The 23,951-nt window shown below is 39.0% G+C and overlaps 1 protein-coding gene across 1 annotated transcript; it reads left to right on the top strand.

Moving 5' to 3' along the window:
- Positions 1-5,657: 5,657 nt before the first annotated feature.
- Rab32 (RAB32, member RAS oncogene family) lies at positions 5,658-22,166 on the top strand. Its single transcript, XM_021626547.2, has 3 exons — positions 5,658-6,045; positions 14,034-14,311; positions 19,009-22,166. The coding sequence occupies exons 1-3, from the start codon at positions 5,802-5,804 to the stop codon at positions 19,156-19,158; spliced, it is 672 nt and encodes a 223-aa protein (XP_021482222.1). The 5' UTR covers positions 5,658-5,801; the 3' UTR covers positions 19,159-22,166.
- Positions 22,167-23,951: the final 1,785 nt, after the last annotated feature.

The following is a 23,951-nucleotide window of genomic DNA, read 5'->3' as shown; positions in this document are numbered from 1 at the left end:
CCCCCTTCTCTCTTCCTGATACCAAAGGATCCAGATGTAGAACTCTAAACTCTTTCTCCAGTACCATGTTTGTCTGTTTGCCACCAAGCTTCCTGCCATGACTACAATGAACTAAACCTCTGAAACTGTAAGCCAGCCCAACTAAATGTGTTCTAAGAGTTGCTATGGTCATGGTGTCTCTTCACAGCAATGAAAACCCTAATTAAGATATACTCTTCATATAATTGGTAAGAGCAAAATCTCTTTACCTGTGTGGTCTCCCTCCTAAACTGCCACAAGTCTAATTTAACAGTGGTGAAATAATTTGACAAACCCAACAGAGGTGCATTCTACATTATAGCTAGACTGTACAACTCAGAACCACCAAGGTTATCAGAAACATCCGAAGTCTGAAAATCTGTTAGGAAGTTTAACATGTTGATCAAATATAATGTGGTATTCTGAATGAGTGTAGCGGATAGAATAAAAATGGCCCCCATAGGACCATATGGAGTGGCACCATTAGGAGTTGCTGCCTTATTGGAGTAGGTGAGGCCTTGTTGAAGGAAGTATGTCACTGGATGTGGGCTTTGAAGTTTCAGAAGCTCAAGTTAGGTCTTGTGGCTCACTGTTTCTTCCTGCTACCTGTATATCCAGATGTGGAACTCTCAGCTACTTCTTCAGCACCATGTCTGCCCGCATGCCACCATGCTTCCCTCCATGACTATAATGGACTAAACCTGTGAACTGTAAGCCAGCTTCAATACAATGTTTTCATTTATGAGAGTTGCTATGGTCATGGTGTCTCTTCACAGCAACAGAAGCCCTAACTAAGATACTGGGACATTGAAACAGAAAAGAAAAAGAGCATTAGATTAAATCTAGGTAAGTATACTTGAAGTATTGTTTTCAAATAGTTGTATAAACATTGATTCACTCATTGTGACTAATGTACCATTATAAAATAATAACAACAGAGTGACTAGTGTCTCCAGACAGTTTTATAAATATAATCCCATCAAAGAATTAAAAGATTGTTAAACTAAATCATTGGCTGTAGATAATTTTACATCTAAAATTGGGTGGGGATGAAAGATAGCCCAGCAATAGAGCACTGTCTTTTCTTCCAGAAGACCAGAGTTTGATTCTCAGTATACATACGGCAGCTCACAACTGCATGTAACTACAGTCTCAGGGTATCCATGCCTTTGTTAGTCTCTGTGGGTACCAAACATGTGTGATGCACAATCATGCATACAGGCAAGACACAAATACACATAAAATACTTTAGGTGGGTTCTGTAGTCTCTCCATTTTAAATAAAATTGTATTGGAAGTCCTTGAAAGGAAAATAGGATAAAGAAGGAATTAAACATATGGATATTGGCAAGTAAAAGAATCAGTCAATACATAAGCATAATTAATATAATGTAATTCTAAAAGCAAATGCTTAGACTTACAATAATTTAATCTTAATTTATTATACACAAGTCTTTGACTTTAAAATGTGACTAGCAGGAGGGAGTAGAAGAACAAGAGAAGAGAATTAAAGAATGAACATATTCAAAGTACATTATGTTGAAGACTAGCTTTGATATCAACAGGGATAAACTGAGTCAGGGAGCATATACTGACAGCTGGCTAGTGACCCAACAGACCTTATCTGAGGGCAACTATCCAGGTCAGAACTGATAGTTATGGATCATGGCTTCCATTGATAGTGGCAAACTGAGGGGACAGAATTAAAATACTGGTGGTAAGCCAGTGCTGGTAGCTTCCTGGAGTGGGCTTATACTTATTATGTAAAACATTTGATCATGTAACAGTATTGAGAAAGCGGGGCTAGGGCCATTAGTTCTAGCGGGGACTTTCCACTGATAGTGGCAAAGCATCTAAAAGAGAAAGATAGAGGGGAAAGAAAAAGACCACACACATACATGCACACTTACACTTGAGGAAGTAAGACAGACTCCAGCAGGTAGGTTCCAAAAAGCTTCTTCTTTCAAATTTCTCTTACTTTACACACACACACACACACACACACACACACACACACACACACACACATTCACACATTGGGCAGATGGAAACAGATTCCAACCTCACCAGCACATAATATATATATTATGTATATATATATACATTTGATGGATGGAACAAACTCCAAAGAGCACTCTCCACATCGTGTTTTTATTCCTTTCTCCACAGCAAAATCTTTCAAGCAGTACAAAAGTCACAACGTGGTTACATTCTATTTTTCTTTAAGTAAACAATTACAATGAGTATACATAAGAAAAATATGTTTCCCAGTACTCTTACATGATCAAATGTTTTACATATTATGGGTAAAAAACAAATTATTTCCAAGAACCCATATACCTTTGTAAGCAACTCATTACAAATTAACAAGGTAAGCAAGCAAGGTAATTTTTCAGTCAGCTTTTCTTTACTGGCAAGCTACAGTTTGTGGTTACAAAGAAAGAATCAATCATCTTAAAAGGTAATCTTATAAAAGTCTTAAGAGAATAACAAATCTAAGCTTTTATATAAAAAATAAGCAGCCATTTCTATGTTAAATTTCAAGATTTAATTTACATTTAAATTTACTCATTTACTCATTAATAATTTTTATTAGATGATATCAGAAAGCTGAAGGCAAAAACAAGTATAATGAAATTAATTGTCACCTCAGTCACCATCGTGTGTAAAGTGTAAAAGTTTGTAAAGTGTAAAGATTGAGAGTGTAAAGATTGTAATGTGTAAAGTACTACGTTGGACTACTGTATTTGTCTACCAGCCTCAAACAGTTCCTGGCTTTGCTATTGAGAGTGCTCTTTTCTGAATTTCAAATCGTTCCTTAATATTTTCTGCATCAGAGCTCTTAGCAAAAACATCTTTACCTAACTGTGCTAAACAATTTATTTTTCCAAATTCTTTCCAAGGGTAGTGGTCACTGATATCAATCTACATCAGTAGGTTCTTTTCAAGGGTGGTGGTTAAGTCATAAATCTGCTCCCACAGCAATGCCTGAAAGAGATCAAGCATTGTTATTGTGAGTGCCAGTGATATTGCCCAGCAAAGGGCTGGAAGCCCCCTTAGAATTTTCACACAATGAGGGATGTGGTAGCCAAAGGGGCAACAAGCTCCATAGGACAAGTCCTCAGGACACATAGTTCTTGTGGTTCTGCTACTCCAAGACAAATCCATTGTGGGTGTGCTAACTGGTGGGACCACATTCCATGAGTTCTAGAGCTGTTTTGTTGTTTCTCTTGTATAGCCATCGACCACATCATATACACATACTTATAGAATTGCTTTGTAAAACTGAAAAGATCAAACTAACTTTGTAACCGATATGTCTTCTAAAGCCTATAGTTTTGAGTTTTAGGTTCAGGTTAAGCTAAAGCCTCTTAGTACCTTTCCAGAGAATGGAGAAATGTGACCCTATCTGTGAGGACAGATATATATATATATATATGAAAGCGAGCAAGCAATGACCTTCATTCAGCAAAAAGAATGACCAGACCCTTGTCTTCGAGATAGTGTTTCTTAGCAACCAACCCAGATGGCCTTAATCCTTCTTCTGAGTAGCTCCTGACCTCCAGCCAAAAGCCTGTAGCCCTGATCTTCAAGGATGAGCTAACCACCCCCACCTTTAATTGTAGCTACATCCACACTTGGCAGGACTGGCTAAGCTTGAGCACCTAAGACTAACCAATTATCTTACTTTATAGCTTCCTCATCCATTCCTAAATTGCCAAGACTGCAACTTCAAAATTCCGCGCTTTGTCTTTTAAAAACCCAAGGCCTTTGTCTCCTGGTGCCACTCTTTGCTGACTGGCAGGGGTGACCCCATTGCACAATGGTTAAAATAAACCTCTTGCGACTTTGCAACGATGAGTTTTCTTCATTGCTTCTAAAAATTAAGCTCATGCTGGGCCTAACAAAACTAACATAAGTCCATAAAATTTATAACCTAATCTTATTACTGAGAGATATTAACATTTTTATAAGGCTGCATCATTATTGCACCACATTTAAAGTTTTAATGTTGTATTGATTTTCAATTCTCCACAAACTAATGAGTTTTATCCACTCTAGTATAGACAAAAGGCCTGGCAGTGTGTTTGCAAAAATTGACATTAGATTAAAAGCAGAATGTTAAAGCCAGTTTTGAAGGATCACAGGAGTTCTCAGAACACACATTCAGGCATGTACACATGCACATAGGACAGATTATAGAAGAGAGGGATGCAGTTTTGAAGAACCTGAATAATAAAGTTACAGTAAGCATGCAAGGCTTGGTGTGCATCTGACACATAAATGAATAGAAAAGGATGGAGAACAGAAACATTCTTATGAGAACATGTGAACTTTGGCATCATGAGCACAAGAAAGCACTGCCTTTCAATTACAGCTGTACACCAGCTGATTCTTAATGTGAGCATCAAGCAAAACTTCTTTGAAACACTGATTTTCAATGTTCATTTCAGTGTTTCATTTCAATGTTCACTAACCATACTGGTTAGTGTAGTCTTATTTCCCATTCAGTGATAATCACTAAATGATTGCCTTGGGCCTGGGCAACAGACTAAACACATTGTCATATCCTATCTTGGAGCAGCTGCCTGCTAGTTTTGCCACTTGGTGAAGGGCCTGAAATGGTCATGAAGCTTCAGGGTGGGGCTGTGATGGGGCCATGACTAATCCCTTTATTGAGGAAGCATCTAGGATCTAACAATAAGTTACACAGTAGAGCACTTTTCATTCCATGCCAGTTGTATTTCCTTCAGCAGCATGTCTTCTAGCTTCATCCATTCTAAGACTAAATAATACTCCATTGTGTATATACACAAACATATATGTAAATATATGTATATTTACTCAATGCAATCTCCATTCTTCTGTTCTTGGACACTTACATTATTCTAACTTCGTGGCTAATGTGAATAGTACTGTCATGAATTTAGAAGTATCACCCTGGAAAACCTAATTTCATTTCTTTAAGGTATGTCCTCCAAGTATGTATTTCTGGGTCACATGTTGGCACTGAGCTTAGCAACGGTATTGGAAATCATACCAAAGCTAAAGGAGAAACAAACAAACGGAAATTCATTAACTAGAAAACTCGCTGGGCAGCAAAGCAAAACTAAGAAATGTACGGATTGGGAGAAAATGGAAGCCCCACATCCAAAACACTGAGTTCACACTGATCTGATGACACCAAACTGACAGAACGCTCAATAGGCAAGGCCATCTGAATGAACATTTTTCTTAAGAGAATATACAAATGGCCAACAAAAGAACTTGACATTATGAACCATCAGGGAAATGTCAATCAAAACACACCTACTAGTATAGCTATTACCAAAAACACAAGTGTTGGCTTAGGTGTGGAGAAACGGGAAAGCTCGCACGCCATTGCTGACGATGTAAATTGAAATCATTAACGGAAAGCAGCACTCAGCTTCCTCGAACACATTAAAACTAGGTTTATCATAGGACCCAGCCTTAGTCCTTTGCGAAATTCTGTCATCTGCTCCCTTTTTGCTAGAAATCAAGGGCAGGGGCTCAGTCTCGCCAACCTCCCGCCTCCCTGTGAAGTCTGAGGCCAGCAGGGGGCGCCATGGACCGCGAGTGGTGGCGCGGGAAGAGGAAGTGCTGCTGCCCGGCTCACCCAATGCGGGGTGCACCCAGACTCTCCCGGGCCAGCTACGCGCAGTGGGTTCCGGGTCCGGTGACTCGCGGGACAGCATCGCCGAGTGCGCGGACGGAGGATCTGCCCTGCTGGCCTTGAGAGAAGTTTCCACGGCAGTGGTGCCCATGGCGGGCGAGGGACTCGGGCAACAGGGGGCGACGGCCACCGTGGCTCCCGAGACCCGCGAATACCTCTTCAAGGTGCTGGTCATCGGCGAGCTCGGCGTGGGCAAAACCAGCATCATCAAGCGCTATGTGCACCAGCTCTTCTCCCAGCACTACCGCGCCACCATCGGCGTGGACTTCGCCCTCAAAGTCCTCAACTGGGACAGCAGGACGCTAGTGCGCCTGCAGCTGTGGGACATAGCGGGTAAGTGGGCAGGGTCACAGCACCACCAGACTCTTGCTCCTCTCTGCCTCCTGGTTCCTCTCTTTTCTTTTCTCTGCCTGAGCTCCCTGTGGTTGTGCTTTTAGCAGTGGACAAATGGAACGGGAAGTGACGCCTGGAGAGGCTGAAAGGGCCCTGGAAGGTCGGCGTTGGGAGGCCTACCCGCCCTCCTACTGAAGTTCTGGGTGGCTAAAAGACTTGCCTGAAGTTCCACTACTGGTTAGTTTAGCGGTTCCCAACATGTGGGTCCCGACCCCATTTTCAGGGGCTGTCTAAGACCATCAGAAAACACAGATATTTACATAACGATTCATAACAGTAGCAAAATTACAGTTGTGAAGTCACAACAAAAATAATGTTATGGTTGGGGGTCACCACAACATGAGGAACTGTATTAAAGGGTGGCAGTATTAGGAAGGTTGAGAACCACTAGGATAGGGGTGCAACCAAACCCAACCAAACCTGGTTACTTTCTTCTCCTCACCCCCATCTGACTTCGTTCTGTGCTGTGTTGATGTAAGGGTTTTCTCTCTCCTGAGACAAGATATTTTACCTCTGAGTAATGATAGACAACCTTATAATTTACTAAGAGAGGTTGGAACTATGGGTGAGAAAAACTTGGAGAGCAGCCAAGCCTTTGTGAGGGGAAACTCCATTTCTGAAATTCCTCTCACTTGGGAGGCCTAGTGACCCTGGGTTGGGAAAGTTCTGAAACTTTCCCGCTGCCTGCCCATCTAAACCAATATTTATGTCTTCTCTTGGGTACCTCCCTATCCGACAAGCACTTAATTGTTTACTTTTGCTTTCAGTTGTTGCTCTGGAATGTAAGAATCATTGTCTTTGAGAGGTGATTTGTGAACACCTGTGTTCTAGCTAGTGTGGTAGGAGCCCTCTCCAGGTTCAACAAAAGGTGAACTTCTGTTCAGTTTAATGGAAATGGTAGCAAAGGTTGACTTGTTCAAACATTGCAAATGTTCAGAAGCTCTGCCTGCCAAGAAACATTTGAATGGGAGCTTGTTTAAAACCGGAGAACACCTTACTGTCCTTTCCGCAGAGTGCCTACCCCAAAGTCCCTGGAGGGTGTGGTTATACCACAGCTGGTGGTAGACTGGAGAGACACGTGACCTCTGCCTGCCAGTCATAACTCTGTTCTTTATAGCCACTCCACATGAAGAAGTATTGATGAACTTGACACTCAGTTGCTTAAGAGCAGAGTTTAATATAGATGAGAAGATACATTTATGTACCTCAAAATCAATGTCAGCTTGTTTTGTTTTTTTTCTTCAAAAACCAAGAATCCATTTCAAGTGTCATTCTTTAAAGCCAGAGGCTTTGTTTGAAACACTTTCTGCTACTACCCAGAACACTAGTTAACATTCTATTGCTTCTTGATGTCTCACATCCTGAAGGTTGCCTTGGCATGTGATGGTCACCAGTAGGGGTATCCAGTGCGGCTTTTTCACTGAGATGCTTTGAAACCCCTGCTTAGAATGGCAATTCAGTTTCGTTTTGTATGTGCAAATTATTAAATTATGTTTGGAGAGTTGAGGAAACAAAAGCAGGAGTTTGTGGTGTTGGTGGCCCATGCCTTTAGTCCCTGCACTTCAGAGGAAGAGGCAAGCAGGTAAATCTCTGAGTTCCAGGTCAGCCTGGTTTACAGAATGAGGTCCAAGACAGCCAGGGCTACATAGAGAAACCCTGTTTTGAAAGGCCAAAAGGGAATTTTTTTTTCTGCATATCACATCTGCTCTTTGCATGCCTCCCCTTCCCACTTTTTCTTTCTCTCTGTGAAGCTCAAGATGGCCTTCAACTCTAGATCCTCCTACCTCAGCCTTCTTACTGTCGGAACTACAAGAGTGTGCCAGCACACCCAGCTTCATCCTTCTTGAATGACACCATAGCCAGGAGGGAGAGATAGACCATCTGCCTGCCGTAATGACACATCCTTTTACTTTTGCTAACATCTGAAGCTCCAGCTTTGTTGGAAAGGAAAGAAACATTTTAAAGTCTCCAAAGTGATCTCTGGTGTTAACTGATGCTTTTCAGCAGAAAGAACTCTTGTAGCATTCAGCAAATACATGACTACAAATAACAGAACTAGAGAAAAACTTATAAGGTAACAAGATACTAATTTGCTTTTCTCAGAGACAGAGTTTGGGGCAAGATGTTCTAATATGCAAATATGAAGAGACACAAATAACTTGGATTTGGGCTAGAACTTACAGAACTGTACCCTCAACTATGCTTGATTTGAACATTTGAGTTACTGATGATCCCTACTTAGCTCATACCATTTTAATGAGGGAGAAGTTGTGTAATGAAGACAATGCCAAAACATTCCCCCAAGGCTAAGCATATGCCATATGTGATTTACAGCATTGAATCATACTGAGTTCTGAAAGAATAAAAGTATTCCCTGATTGCAAAACAAAAGGAAGAGCCAGCCACATGACATGACTCAATTGCTAGTTTCTTCTCAATATGGTTTTTCTGGAGACTGTAGAGGTGGACCAGGGCCATAAAAAGATGATGTCTACAGTCAGGAAGTATAATAGGCAAGAATTGCTGAAAACTTTCTGTAAAGGGTGCCAAACAGGTTCATATAAACCCTTTGAATTAAAGACCATAGTGATTTGCTGGTACAGGCCTCAACAAAATGTTTCTCATTGCAATGAAGGAATTCAAATCAGAGCATTTATCTCATATTCTAGACTCATAACAATTACTATTTCTTCCTACCTGCATTCCAACATTTCCATGTCATTTGCCTAATCTCAAAAATTCCACAGTAGACAGGTTTTGACTGGCTTCATTCTTCTAAAACGTATTTTGAAAGACTTTCTAAACTATGGACATTTCTGTATGCAATGAGCTATTTATGGCTACAAGACACACCCTTAAAAAAATCTAAGCAATAATTATAGTTGTTTTTCTTGTCTCTGGTAAACACTCGCTGATGAAGCCTGGAAGCCATGTAGTCCAGGAATGTAGTGTTATTTTCAAATACATTCTTGGAAAAAATGTATTCATTGTGTGTATGTTATGCTGACCATAGGCTTTCCATATGGAATTTTCTCTGTCTAACTGTGGAAGTGGGAGAGTTCTTAATGGTGAGATCGGAAATCAAGGAAACTTGTCTTAGAATTCCATCCATGTGTTAGCATCAAAAGCCTTTTTCCTTTTGACCCAGCAATCAAGGCATAGATGGCCCCTTTCATCTGTTTTCTGAGGCAGAGATAGAAAAAATAAGTGGATAGAAAATTTGTAGTTTGATTGTTTCTATTGGTCATTTTAACTGACAGATAGCCTGTATTCTCTCCCACCCGATGTTCCCCCACTGGATTCTTTCTGTAAAGTTTATTTTTGCATCCCTGCCATAGCTTGTGACTGCTCTTGAGATTATTCTTAAAATGTTGGGGCTCCTGTTGTGATCATCTGGAGTCAGAACCACAGGGGCCTTAGGATCTACTGTCAGTGACATGCACAGATTCTTTAGCATTTGCTCTGTCTTGTAGACTTGGCTTTATCTGACAAATGTGTCCATCTAACCTGGTTTAGCAGAAGAGTTACCCTTTTCACACACAAGTCTTGTGTCAGCTTGTTTTGTTTTGTTTTTTTTCTTCAAAAACCAAGAATCCATTTCAAGTGTCATTCTTTAAAGCCAGAGGCTTTGTTTCAAACACTTTCTGCTACTACCCAGAACACTGGGGTTGGGCATTCCAGGACTGATGTATAATACCATAAAGTCCTCACAGAAAAAAAGCTGACTTTCCACCACTCAGTTTTTCCAAGGCTGTGTTATCTGTTTCAGCAGTCCAGTAAAATGGCATGCCTAGGGGCAAAGGAAATATAAGACTCATGTTTTAAACTGGGTCTTCAGCTCTCTCCAAAATATTCTATAATGGGAAATTGGGCTAACAATTAGCAATCCTGCAAACTTGCCAAATCAGAATTTGAACCACTTGGAAGGTTGTCATCTATCATCTACTAAAGCTGAGAAGCATTGTTCTGTCTTCGGCTCTGTAGCACCCTGGCAACACACCCACATTCCCACTACACTCTAGGAGCTTATCTCTTCATCAGACAGCCTGCCTGGCATCCATGTTCCTTTGAACTCACACTTACTATGTCCTGATTCACTTCCTTTCCCAGCATCATAGCACTTCCGTAGAAGTGCCATCATGCCATCTTCAGCTCTGTGCTGCCATAAGTCTCTGGTGGAGGCTAGTTTATGGGCACCATAGAAGTTTACATAGAAAAACATGCTTTGTTCCAGTTGAATACATTTATTTAAAGGATTAACAAGAATATCATAATCATTTAAAGCTATTATGAATTTGGACACAAATTAGCAAGGTATTTTTATTTGCATAATGATCCTCTTAAAATCTATGATTGGAGGTTGCCTGTTGCCAGTGCTTTGTCTCTGAAATGCACCATGAGATTTAAGGATTTTCTGTAAGAGACCCTCTGTTTACTAATTAGAAATTGAATGTCTCTTCCAAGTCACCTTGTTTGGTTAGTGAGTTAGTCATGTTAACTCTCAGTGTATGGGGAAGAGGTGAGTACCTGTAAGTGGGAATCTGAGCATCATTTCAGTCTATTGCCTCATGGTTTGTGTTAGCAAGTTTATATTTTGAATTTCAACTAATTACTAGAAACATTTGGATTATCGAGAAGGAGGCATAAATATAATATATAGAAAAAGCCCAAGCAAAGGTCATGATGAAAATCCCAAGATCAAGTTTCTGTGAATTGTGCTTCTGATAAAACCAGAATATGGTGTTTTTTTTAATTAAATCTGAAGGGAAATACATTCTTTGTTTAATTGTTAAACAATGAGTGAGTTAAGGCAATTAAAGAGATAAAGCAAAATATTTTGTGTATGTTTTAACAGAATAGAATTTTTTTTTTGAACCTGGAAAAACACTAGTTTTGATGTTTGATCCTCCTCAGTGTCATTAATGTGGAGTACTCCAAATAGCAAGATAAACATTTTAATCTTTTGTAAACCTATATATTTTAAGATGTCTGCATTTGCATACATTTGGAGCCTGCATAACTCCATCTGAACTTACTTTTCTCATCCTTCCTGCTTGCCAAAATTTCAAGTTATACTCAACATGCCTTCCTCCAGAGGCATGTTTAAGAGACAAAATGTTTAAGAGAAAAAACATTTTGAGAGTCATTGAAAATATGCTGTCAGTATGTCAGCAACAATGCAGATGACAAAGGCTGCCCCTAGCATCAGAGTGACTGGTGCGCTCTGCAATAAGGGATCTTCCCTCAGCTGCTGTAGTAAAGCACAAGATAACTGGGGATGGGGGTGGGATGATATTGTACTCTGCTTGAGGAAGTCACTCTTAGCTACTGACATTGACAAGAATCTCGTCTGCCACACGGGACACAGGCAGAAATGTCCATTCCAGCAAATATCTAGATAACAGATTGGTTGGCACAGTAGTACAATCAACCCAGAGAACTTGAGCGTCTCCTTGGGACTCCATTTTCTCCACAGTAAAACAAGAGAGCTGGACTAACTGGATGCTTCCACCTGTCTTCCACTTTTGACCAGTAATGCATCTTTCAGCACTGCTCAAAGAAGTTGTTGCAAAGGGTTCTTCCTGAACAAATCTTAATTTTTTTGTCAACAAACCCATTAGAATGATGAACCTCTAAGTTCTAATCAATTTTCCTATCAATGTAAGCTTTAATTCAGAACACGCATACTCTATAGGAAGCAAGACTTCCTTAATCCCCATCATAACTACTGTGGACAGGCTTCCTCCATTCCCCAGCTGATTCATATTTAAAAATTCATCAGGTTCCAAGCCAGGCTCTTCAGCATGGGCAGAGTTTGTCTGCTTTCTGGCAAATGTTTGTTCTAATGTTTTGATTACTCTGTTAACTGGGTCTTTTCTCTTCTTGCTTGAGAATCCTCTTTCTGATCTTACTCTGGATGCAAATCGTCACTGGGTAAGTGATTGACATTTGATCTTCCAGTCAGTTCCTATGCTTTTTATTTGCTTAATTGTGTAACTGACACTTTTTTTTTTACTTAATAGACAGGTTTTTGTTTGTTTGTTTTGTTTTTGTTTTTGTACAGTTTCTGATGTGAGGGCTGTCAGGAAGAATTTCCTTTTAGTCTTGACATCTCAGAGAAACTATCTGATATTTCTAAGCCAACATATCTTCCCCCCAAATCTCTTACCATAGACATTTCTGATTTTGTATGAGTTATCAGAAAGGGCATATGAGTACACCTTTTAATACCACAGGTTACAATTAACAAAAACTTATTTGGGATTTTTCAGAAGATTCACTTAAAAAAGTAAGAGTTATGGAAGCCTAGCGGCTGTTTGGAACATATAGTTATCCATTCTTTTACTAGTTTGGCACCTTATCTTTTTGAAATTCAAAGAATGGTTAAACTGAGAACTATGTAATTACCCTGAAATGTTAATCTTTCCATCTTTTTTAACCTAAGACTATCTTAGTGAGACTAATTACTTGTCCCTAGCCCTTTCATGTTCATTAATTAAAGTTCATAACAGTAGATTCCTTTAGTCTCACTAGTAGAAGTTGAAATCCAAACAACTTCAATACATCTGTCTAGTCTTTTTTGAAGAGCTGGTGACCTTGAACTCGGACTGTTAAAATATTCTGAGTGAACATAATGGCGTAATTGTTAAATGTACATTTATAGAGAAAGCTACAAGACTAAGTTTTCTTAAATCTCAGCATTATGATCTAATGAACTACACAAATAAACTAAAATCAGATTTATCTTACCAATAAAATATGACCATGATAGGTCCTAACATATGACCATTTGTTACAATAAAATTATAATGATTGGACATAGGAAGAATCACAAGCCCGCATTTAAAATTATAATGGCATTGCAGAATTTGGAGAAATTTGGATTTAGCAAATATAGATAAAGCTTGTTCCTTGTCATGTGTTCTAACAAGAAAATGTGCTCCTACAGTGCATTTGTCTTAGATCATAGTGATAATCTTAGATTCTTACTGCTTGCCATTCATTTCCCCCCTCTGTATCTCATCAGTAACTTGACAGCCTAAAGATGAGCTTAAGAATGCAAGGCAACTGCAAGATCCTCGGAAAGCTTGCCTCCTTTAGTTAGTGTCACTATGATCTGGACCAAGCATCTTTTTGCCCCTCTTTTCGTCTGTCAGATAAAGACTGGTAGAAGAGTATGTGGAAGATTTGTTTGGCAGCAGATAGTAACAGCATGCTCTGCAGGCCAGTTTGGGTGTGGAGATGGTTCTCTGTTGAGTAGCAAAATTTGCTCAGTGTTTAGTAGAAGTTCAGTTCTTTTCAAAGGACAGTATCTGAAGAACTGTGCAACTGAACTGTCTCACAACCACACAACCAGCTGTGCCACTGCTGGTTTGGAAAGCATAGGTTTTCCACTCTTGGTTTCTAAGAGGAGAGCCATTCTGGACTGAGTCAAAAGCAGGTAGATATGGGCTAGAGATAGAAAGGGAAGGAGAACTGAGATCACAAGCTATGCTGTCTCCTGTCCAGTCTTGATGTTTCTGACTGGCGTTTTACCACATCACCTACCTGCATTCTGCAAACTTCATAATATTCTATTTTTGTTTCTTCTTCCACTTCTACCTTTCTGTTTTCCCCAGTGCCTGTCTCCTCTTAGACTAAGGGGAGAGAAGGCAGAACTAGCTCTCTGTGCTGCTTGCAGTACTGGCATCCTGAAGTTTATGGTGATATAGCCTACAAAGGATTAGTTCCTCCTGTCAAGCAAATTGTCAGCTACTTTTGCTAAGTCCATGGACCGTAGTTTTGGGTGAATGTCTTTAATCTCAACAGTTTATTCTGCAGTGTAGTGAGAGGTCCCTGTTTCTCAAAATAGGTTTTGGAATCTTTGAGCATGCACCTGCACCTAAATATGACCCTCACATTTAATCTCCTTTTGTATTCATTTCTAGGGCAGGAACGGTTTGGCAACATGACCCGAGTATACTACAAGGAAGCTCTTGGAGCGTTTGTAGTCTTTGATCTATCAAGAAGTTCCACATTTGAGGCAGTCTTAAAATGGAAAAGTGACCTGGATAATAAAGTTCATCTTCCCAATGGCAGCCCCATTCCTGCTGTCCTCCTAGCAAACAAATGTGACCAGAAGAAGGACAACAACCAGAGTCCTTCCCAGATGGACCAGTTCTGTAAAGACCATGGCTTCACTGGATGGTTTGAAACCTCTGCCAAGGTGAGATGGATTTGCTGATGAGTCTATTTCTGATGTCCTTGTCAGGTTGAGCTGGCATGAAAAGTGTATAGATGGATTTCTGCAAGGAGTTTTGTAAGCACAGAGTAAGAAAGCATAGTGTGGGTATGTTAGTCTCCCCCTCTGAAGCACAAGTGCTTTCTTTCCTTTTTCTTTTTGTTTTGTTTCGTTTGTTTGTTTGTTTGTTTTAAGACAGGGTTTGTTTGTAGTCTTGGTTGTCCTGGACTTGTTTTGTAGACCAGGCTGGCCTCGAACTCATAGCAATTTGCTTGCCTCTGCTGGGATTAAGGACCTGCACCACCACGCCCTGTGCAGAAGTACTTTCAAAGTCAGCTGACTGAGCCCTGAACTGAAGAATAGCACTGTTGTTCAGAGCAAAGTCACATGACATTTTCTGCAAGTTCTTAACCAAGGTGTTTCTCTGGTACTACTGGAGTGAATGGGAGATAAGGTGCTTTGTCAAAGACAAACACGTTTTGACTTTTGAAAAAGGTGAGGAACATGAGGAAATGTTTTTAGAAGACAAATGTCAAATGCATGGCTCATACTGAACAGTCACCAGCACACTGGATTAACTCTGAGAGCTTTAAGAGAGATCAAACTGTCAGCATTTACTATGTGCTTCTTCCTAAATAATTGAATGGACTTTTAATTCTGCTATCATTGGGAACTGCATTTTTTTTTCTGTTTTAGAAAATAAAATCACTAGGATAAAGTTTGACAAGCTTAGCCATGTGGGAACACTAGAAAACCAAGATCAAAACAAAACAGAAAAAACAGAGGTACACAATACTGGAGGGTTGTATACCTTGGAATTGTTAAGTAAGAACATTCAATAACCATCAGATTTGCATAAAAATAATGACTTTTTGAGAAATTCTATGATAAACATTAACTCCTAAACTCGTATTCTTTATACTGCTCCAGCTTATAATATGTGTGGTATATATTATTTATACATGCATATACACGTAGTTTATGTGTATGCGTGTGTGTATGTATACACATTGTTTCTGCAAATCTCCTTCCTGAGCTTTACTAGGCTCTTATCTTCATGGTGGGAGATTATTTGATGTCACTTCTCATTGGAATGATGAAAGCAAGTAATGAGTGATCACATCACAAGGCAGCCTCAAAGTGTTGAATGATGACAATGGAGTCATTGGCCAAGGAAAGTCTCCTGGAGGCAGAAGTGAGTGGTCCGAGACATACTGTTTTGATTAATATGGTATCTTATGCTATCCTTAGTTTCATAAACAGATAGTTGTGGTAGAAGGAAGATGAAACCCAGAGGAGTTTCATGCTGCAGGAGTTATTCATCCTGGCAGGAAGGAGCAAATCACAGGAGGAAAAGCATCATGGACAGACTGAATTTTTCAGGTCTGTGCCTCTCTCTGTCCCATGTACATGCTGGGCGATTCGCTTCAACTTCCCATAGAATGTGTGCAGCTACATATATATGTTGAGGGATCTCCTACATTGCCTGTTGTTGTTGGTTAGTATTTACTATTGGGTTATCTTTTAGTTAAACAGGGTTATTCCTAAACAGCTGTGTACCCAAATCGCCACACAGAGACTAGGGTTTATGTAATTAACCTAGAGCACAATACTGGGCAATGATTACTCCATCCTTAACCTCCAAACCTACATAGTTTCCTACCATTCAGATTTTACCCATTATACTTGCTTTTAGTCATATCTTAGGTCCGGCTCATCTCTCCTCATGGTTCTAAGTTCTCTCCTCTCCTGACCTCTCTGCTCCTCCCTCCTGCTTCCTCTTCTTCCCACTCTGGACCAGTTGTCCCACCCTATCCTCTCCATTGCTCAGCATTGGGGCTGGTTGTTTAATTGACAATATCGAGAACAAATGGTGGCATTTTTACACATTTGAGACAGGTGATGCTTAGAAAAAGCATCAAAATGCAATGTCTGGATTGAAATCAGAAAGTGAGGTAGAGAAATCAGCATTTATATAAACAAGGGTACATTCCACAAGAATATTATACCAACAATTGCCTCTAAAATTACATGTAGTATTTATTATCTTCTAGCTAACAAATTTTAATTTAAAAAATATGCCTATAAAATTCATAAATGATTGTCATAATACCTATAATTTGAAACTGTATAAGCAACTGACTTTATTACATTTTTAGACAAGATGCAGTATGGAAGAGAGAGGACAAACATATTATAAGTGAACATTTTTATCCAGTTGTGTGCTTCCCTCAAGGGTTCTAGAAAGAGCTTCTACCTGATTTCCTGTGATTCTAGAGTCTAGACTCTAGAATCTAGTGTATAACATTACTATGAATTTTTACTTTAAAAGTTGGAAAAGAATTAAATCAAGGTTTTAAATACTACCAATAAATGTACTTCTGAGCCAGTCAGCAACTAACTTCAAACTTTGGATTTTGTTTGAATTCTAGATGTGTGGATTCTAGTAGGTTTTTTTGAGTTCACAAATTTAGTCTTTTCCACTTTGTGGTACATAATGAATTTTAATATGAAACTTTTGAACTCATTTGACTGTAATATGGCATTTCTGTTCCCACTCACCTCCACTAAAACAGAGCCATACTGCTTGAAGGAGAATAGCCCCATAGACTCATATATCAAATACAGATCCACTTGATGGAACCATTTGGGAAGGTTTAGGAGATGAAACCTTGTTGAAGGAAATACATCACTAGGGACCAGTTTTGAAGTTTTATACTCTTACATAATTTCAAGTTTTTTTCTCTCTTCCTTACTCATATAGTTTAAAATGTGATTTCTCACTCTTAGCTGGTTGCTCCAGCTGCCATGCCTGCCTGTTGCCATGCTTGCCCATGATGGTGATAGAACCGCTGAGCTTCATCTTCCACTTCAACGATCTGTTCAGCATAAGATATCATATTTATCAAAAAAAAAGTGTATGTCTGGGATCTCTTTCTTTGCCTCCAGGAGCCTCTCCTTGGCTACTCACTCTGTGACCATCACTCAGCATTTTGAGACTGCCCTTATCATCTCACGCATGCCCTCTCCTCACTTGCTTTCATCATTGTCATGAGAACTGACATGGAGTAATCTCCCACTTGCAAGCCTCATAAATCCTTTCCTCTATAAGTTGTCTTGATCATGATGGTGTTTATTGCAGGAACAAAAGAGTAGCTGATGATGAGGGTGAATGACAAGAACTGAAAGACACCTGGAAATTCAAAGACCTTTGCTTGTGTTAAAGTTATCTTGAGAATAAAGTTCTTAAAGCAGTTAGTACTGTGAAAGCAATATGAATCACGAGCATCACTCCTAAATAAAGTCTCACTGTCTGAGAAAGTTTGTACAAATAAGGAAGCAGACAATGAGGCATTTCATAGTGTTGGATTTGTTTGGGGACATTAATGTAAATAGTTTCATATTTATATATCTATGTGTGTGTTCGTATATGTGCAATTATTTTCATGTATATTTATATTTATAAATATATAAAAAATATGTGACAAGGTGTGTGTGTGTGTGTGTGTGTTTATACCTGTATTTAATAGCTTTCTCAGCCAAGAGTACTGGAGGCAGTAACACCATATAAGAAATGAACTTTCCTAGTCTTCACAATCTGGTTTGTATAGACAATTTTTTTAAATAAACAAAATGAAGATGTCAGCAGGAAGACATGATAGAAATAGAAATTGACATGGTCTCTGTTGCCAGCCAGTAAGGAAGCATTCACAAAATAGTGTGGACATATCACAAAGAGCATAGGTGCCTGCTTACATAAACTACAAAATTATAGGACAACAAAAAGTAAAGTATTATTGCTATGGGCTTAGTGGGTAAAATTGATAACAGCCCATGATGTGCACCAACAAGTGATAAATACATTTTTTTTTTCCTCACAGTCAAGTCCTAACTAGTAAATGGGGAAGGACTGGTGCAAATGAAAGGCCAGCTTCCAATATCACAGTGATAATTGCTCAGGAGATAATAGATGATAAAGTTAGTGGCAAAAGTATGGAAGAAACAGGATATTTACCTATCTGTATTCACTAAGTCCAAAGGGGAAATTGTAACTTTACAACAAGAAGCCTGGCAGTAATGACCTTAATCTGGGTGTCTCCTGCACTTTGCAGACATATGGTTCCATTCCCACCAAGAATGCAAAAGTTGAGGTTACGCAAAACCCAGGCCGAGGGCTATTCTCTAGCTAGTGCTGTCCAAGACATCCCTTGAGGTCACAAATGTGGTGTAACTATTAAGGTGTTTCCTGTGTTTCAATAAATAACCTCCCACTCACGCTGCAGCAATGATTCTAATTAACTCAGCGAATCACACACACACACACACACACACACACACACACACACACACACACAGAGTTGGAAGTAGAAGGGAGCCTTCATGGGAAGAAGGGGCTTGAGGGAAGAGGGTAGGGGACTGGATATGTTTGAGAGAGATTCACAGAAGAGAAAAAGGAATAAATTCATTTTTGTACACGTGTGAAGCTTTCAAAGGATGCATAGGAAAGTAATTAAACCAATGCTTTGAGTTCTTAGTGTAACAGTCACTAGTTGGAGAAGAAGTTAACTGATGTGTTTACAGTGTGTCCTCTGGTGTGTCTCCCTAGTCCCCTTACTGTGCTCATCAGTTACTTCCAAGGCCACAGCCAGTACTAATCCTCCCTTTCTGTGCCCCTCTTACAGGATAATATAAACATTGATGAGGCCACCCGGTTCCTAGTGGAAAACATGCTTGCAAACCAGCAACGCTTTCCTAGTGAAGAAACCGACATGGACAAAATTAAACTGGTTGAGAAGCCCCTCACTCCCAAACCCCGGTCCCAGTGCTGCTGAAGTGTCTCTGTACCCCCGTGCTGTCTGCTTGGTCGTGTGTGTGTGTGTGTGGGATACTCACAGTGCCATCATCCCCTGTGAATCTCTCTCAGGGGCGCTTTACCATCCTCACTGCACAGGAACTGCTCTTCTGAAGCTAGAGATCAGTGGAGAACTGTTCCCACTAGAGGCCCCGGTACTCTGCTGGATGATCCCTAGGCTCTTTTTGTTCTGCCAAATTCAGACTAATGTTTACATCCTTTGAAACATTTTTGTACATGAATTTCAAGTGTTAGCTTTCAGTGTAAGTACTGGAGTAGTAGTAAAACTTCCTCATGGGGTTTCTGACATTTTGAGTGTCTTTGTTCCTGTATTCATATTCATCCTCACCTAACCACTGTTTTTTTTTTTTTTTCTTTTTCTTTTTGAAGCTGTTGGTTACAAAGACTTGAAAGTCTCATGTAGTTACTTCCTAGTAAAACTCTGTACTTCATGTAAAATTTTTATCCTTAAAACCATGATTCTAGAATGCATAGTTAGTGTATAACAAAGTCACTCTGAAGCAACTTAAGATTCCCTTCCTTAATTAGTCAAAAAGTTGTGAGTTGGGATATGGGTCAATTATAGAGTGCTTACACAGAATGTGATAATCCCTGGTTTTTCAGAACTGAGAGTCAAAAAACAAAACAAAACAAACTAAAACCAAAACAAAAACAAAAACAAAAAACACTGCTTGCACTATACCTGTATTATGGGTGTTTCCTTCTTTAGATGTAGTTTGCCACCACCCCTTGGGAACTATATAAATGAACTTTCCTTCTCTGCCCTCTGTCCTTTAGTCAGTGTTTATAGCTGAGAGCCATACTGAAGACACAGTGGTACTAAGAGGAACTTGTCTTCTAGATTTTTCATGGTATTGGTCATGAAAGAGTTTTTTCAAAGTGTCTGAAATTATATTCAAGTTTCTCTAGTATGAAACCTGAAAGAAAATAGACTATGTATAGTTTTGTCTGTGGTTTTGGACACTGGTTGTATAATGCCTAGGACACTTTGGGAAGATCCACAATATTTGTTTTGCATCTAAGTCCAGTGAGAGAAAAGAATAAATATTTTAACCTAAGCCTGTGTGTTGAATAAATGTAGTTCTAAGAAGGTAATTTTTTGGTTTTGAAAATGTTGTTTTTCACTAGGGTGTTGGCTTACATCTGTAATCCCAGCATTCAGGAGCCAGAGGATAGGAGTTCAAGGTATATTCTGGCTATATAGCAACCTCAAGGACAGCCTGTGCTACTCAAAAGCCATTCTCTAAACAAAACAAAGCAAAACAATTTAAAAATATTTTCTGTTGGATTGTTTTAGATCTAGTTACTTCATGTGTGTGCTTTGTCTGCATTTGTTCCTATGTGCCTTATGTATACCCAGTGCCTGTGGAGGTCAGAAGAAGGCAATGGATTCCCTAGGTTTAGAGTTACGGATGGCTATGACTCACCATATAGATGATGGGAGCCAAACCCACACCCTCTGCAAGAGCAGCAAGTGTTTTTAATCACTGAACCATCTCTCTGGCACTTTGATTTTTATTTTTAAGGGACATATCACGATATTCAAAAGTTCAGCTTCTTTAGAGAATTTTAAAGACCTTTTGTATAGTGGCCTACAATTAATACAAAATGAAATAGTGGACATATTTGTCTCGTGAATTATGTGAACCTGACAGGTGAACATGCAGCCATTAATAACAAGAGAAACATAGAAAGGCAATTGTTTTAGCATCTGTCTCCTGGGAATACAGGAGTCACAGGCTCTTTTTTTCAGTAGACTTAAGCCTTGTCTAGAAATTGTAAGTGTGGGATATATGCTATATATTAAGTAAAGAAATAATTTTAACCCTTTGGCCATGTGTCCATAAAACCAGGTTTTCTGAAGTGGAGGAATACTAGGGCTTGATTAACGCATACAATTTAATATAGTCCCTATGATTTTGACATTAAATCTTGATTTCTAGGGAATTCATACCACCCAAGTGTAAAATATAACTTTATAATATTTCTGATACTCACATCTTGTGACGAAGGTATGCAGTGTTGTTATCAACCCCGAATGTTGGACACTTCGAGCTTTTCCTAAATAACTACAAAAATTGGCTGCAGTCATTTGGAAGCTTGGATGTGCAACTCCATTTTAATTTTAACAAGTAATCTAACACACTTAAGTTAATTTGTCTATAAATGACAACTGTTATACTCAATTTGTTCATCTTTACAGTGTTTGTTAACTTACAGCAATCATTCAGGACAGTTCCTGACAAAACTCATTTCTGTTTTTCAAAATGACATGGTTTATGCTTTGTACTATTGACATTTCAGAGAAAGAAATGTTAATCTTTTGCCTTACTCTAAATGAAAGAAAAGCACTCTTTATTCCTGCATTCACTTTCTAAAGCAGTTATACATTTAAGCACACTCTAGCTCAGACAGTGGAGTAAAATAACTAGTTAAGGGCTGGAGAGATGGCTCAGTGGTTAAGCGCACTGTCTGTTCTTCCAGAGGTCCTGAGTTCAGTTCCCAGCAACCACATGGTGGCTCATAACCATCTGTAATTAGATCTGGTGCCCTCTTCTGGTCTGTTGGCACATATGCAGGCAGAACACTATAAATAATAAATAAATAAGTCTAAAAAAATAACTAGTTAAATTATGTATCTTTTTTTTCCCCATTGGTCTTGTTTGGTATGTGTGGATCCTTAAACCCCACAATGTTTCAAAAAGTGGTTGCTGTGTAACACTGTGATTTTCCAATGTGTAGTTTCATTTCTTTCAGTATGTCTATGAAGCACTTGAATTCCTTAATGAAATTTCCCAAGCCTCACTTCAGACTTGTATGTTTTCTTGGAAATACATTTTTATGGAAATCCAATATCCATTTTGAAACCTCCCATGCTTATTAGTTTATAAAAATTATTCTGTTTGAAACCTATAGTATGCTCAAAACACTATTAAAGTACAGTGCTATATATCTGTGTTAAAATTATTGTTATAAAGTCTGGCTCTTTAGACAATGGACTAACAATATAAATTTGCTTTCATCCACTGACATCAGTAGATGCTTAAGGTTATTGCTGCCACTGATTAGCTGTTTAGTCCATGTCACAGTTCTTTCTCACTTCCTCTCCAAATAAAATAATATTGAAATTAGCTTAACTATGAGAAAAAGAAACCAGACTTCAAAAACTATAGGACTTCTTGGGAGGTTGTGGGAATAGATGCTAAGAAAATTGTTTAACACTCTCAAGTGCTAAGAGCTAAAATTGAAAACATGCATTTGATGGCATAAGAATATAAATAAAGACAATATAGACAGAATTCTACCAAGCAACAAACAAAATATTTGCAATCTATTTGATTAAATTGAAATTTAAAAATAAGATAATAACAAACAGTAAATAAAAATGGGCAAAGAACGGAAAGCCAGAATATGTGTATGTGTTAATGTATGTGTGTACACTGAGAAACCCATGTGCATTCATGTGAATAATCCAGAGGACTAGGTGTCCTGCTTATCATTTTCTGCATTAGCCCCTTGATACAGGATTTCTTACTGAATCTAAAGCTCTAAAACTTTTTTTTGTTGTTATGCTCATCTTTTACCTAGGGTTAGATCTTAGGTCCTCATGCTTTCACAGCAAGAATTTGTACCTGCCTATTGATCTCCTCAGCCTCCTAAATCATCATTTTTTGCATAAGATGTAATTCTGTAAAATTCTAGCAACCAGATACTGGAGGGATAGCTCAGTGAGTAAGAACACTTTTTGCACAAGCCTGGGCTTCTGAGTGTGGTTCCAAGCACACCCATAAATATTTGGCTATGATACAAGCTTGGTGAGGGCAGGGAACCTTATAATCCCAGCACTGTGTGGTGCAGAAAAAGGAACATCCTAGGACTTGGTAGATGCCAACTATCCTAAGATCAATGAGAGACTACTCAGAGGAATAAGGGGGTATATGATATAGAATGCCACCCAATATCTTCCTTTGACTTCTGGAAACACAAGCCTTGTGTTGTTGTGTGACATTATTGGGAAGATATGTAAAAATATCTATTCACTCCTGACAGGGAAACAATGACAGACCAAAAATAAGAATACTACAAACGTCCAACTTTTTGAACCAGCAAGATTATTGGGGTTATTTATAGGAGCATGGGTTAGGCGTTTACTATATGAACAGAAATGGTTCAAAGATAACTGTATCAGCAAAAGCCTGACCCAGTGCAGGTGATGGGTCAAAAAGCTGTAAACCTGGATGTTAATCGGTTAGATGATTTTTCTTTTATGGAGCTCAAGTGGTCTGGGCCTCTTTTAGACGTATTTGATGGGCTTTGTGTCTTTCAGGCAATTCTAGCTGGTCTCTGCCTCTTCCACAAAATTTGGCTTGTATGAGCGTGTCTATCAAATATATATATATATATATATATATATATATATATATATATATTCCTGGGGAAGAATGAGTCTAGAGAATATGATCAGTTTCAGGGACTTCCTGAAGCTATTGAGTTGTTTGCTTCTAGAGCTTAGCCAGCTTCTCTTTAAGGTGGAATGTTTACCCTCCATTTAGACTATTTCATATTAATGAGCTTCCCTCCAATACTGGATGTTTCACCTCCTCTTAGAACATCCTATGTGTTAAGGAGTTTCTCTCCAGCATATAAAGTTTTATCTTAGAGGAAAATACTAGAAAACACATGTGCACATACACCACAAACACATACCTCTGTCTCTGTTTCTGTCTCTGTCTCTGTCTCTCTCTCTTACAC

The sequence above is a fragment of the Meriones unguiculatus genome, chromosome 20 (genome assembly GCF_030254825.1).
Source record: "Meriones unguiculatus strain TT.TT164.6M chromosome 20, Bangor_MerUng_6.1, whole genome shotgun sequence".
Classification (NCBI taxonomy): Eukaryota; Metazoa; Chordata; class Mammalia; order Rodentia; family Muridae; genus Meriones; species Meriones unguiculatus.
The sequence above is the reverse complement of the archived record's forward strand: the minus strand, read 5'-3'. Positions and strand labels throughout refer to the sequence as shown.

Bases quoted from the DNA above. Each gene is read 5' to 3' on its own strand.
- Rab32 (XM_021626547.2), top strand. From the start codon at position 5,802: ATGGCGGGCGAGGGACTCGGGCAACAGGGGGCGACGGCCACCGTGGCT. The intron at 6,046-14,033 runs GTAAGTGGGCAG...ATTCATTTCTAG, and splicing joins GCAGCTGTGGGACATAGCGG to GGCAGGAACGGTTTGGCAAC. The intron at 14,312-19,008 runs GTGAGATGGATT...CCCCTCTTACAG, and splicing joins GGTTTGAAACCTCTGCCAAG to GATAATATAAACATTGATGA.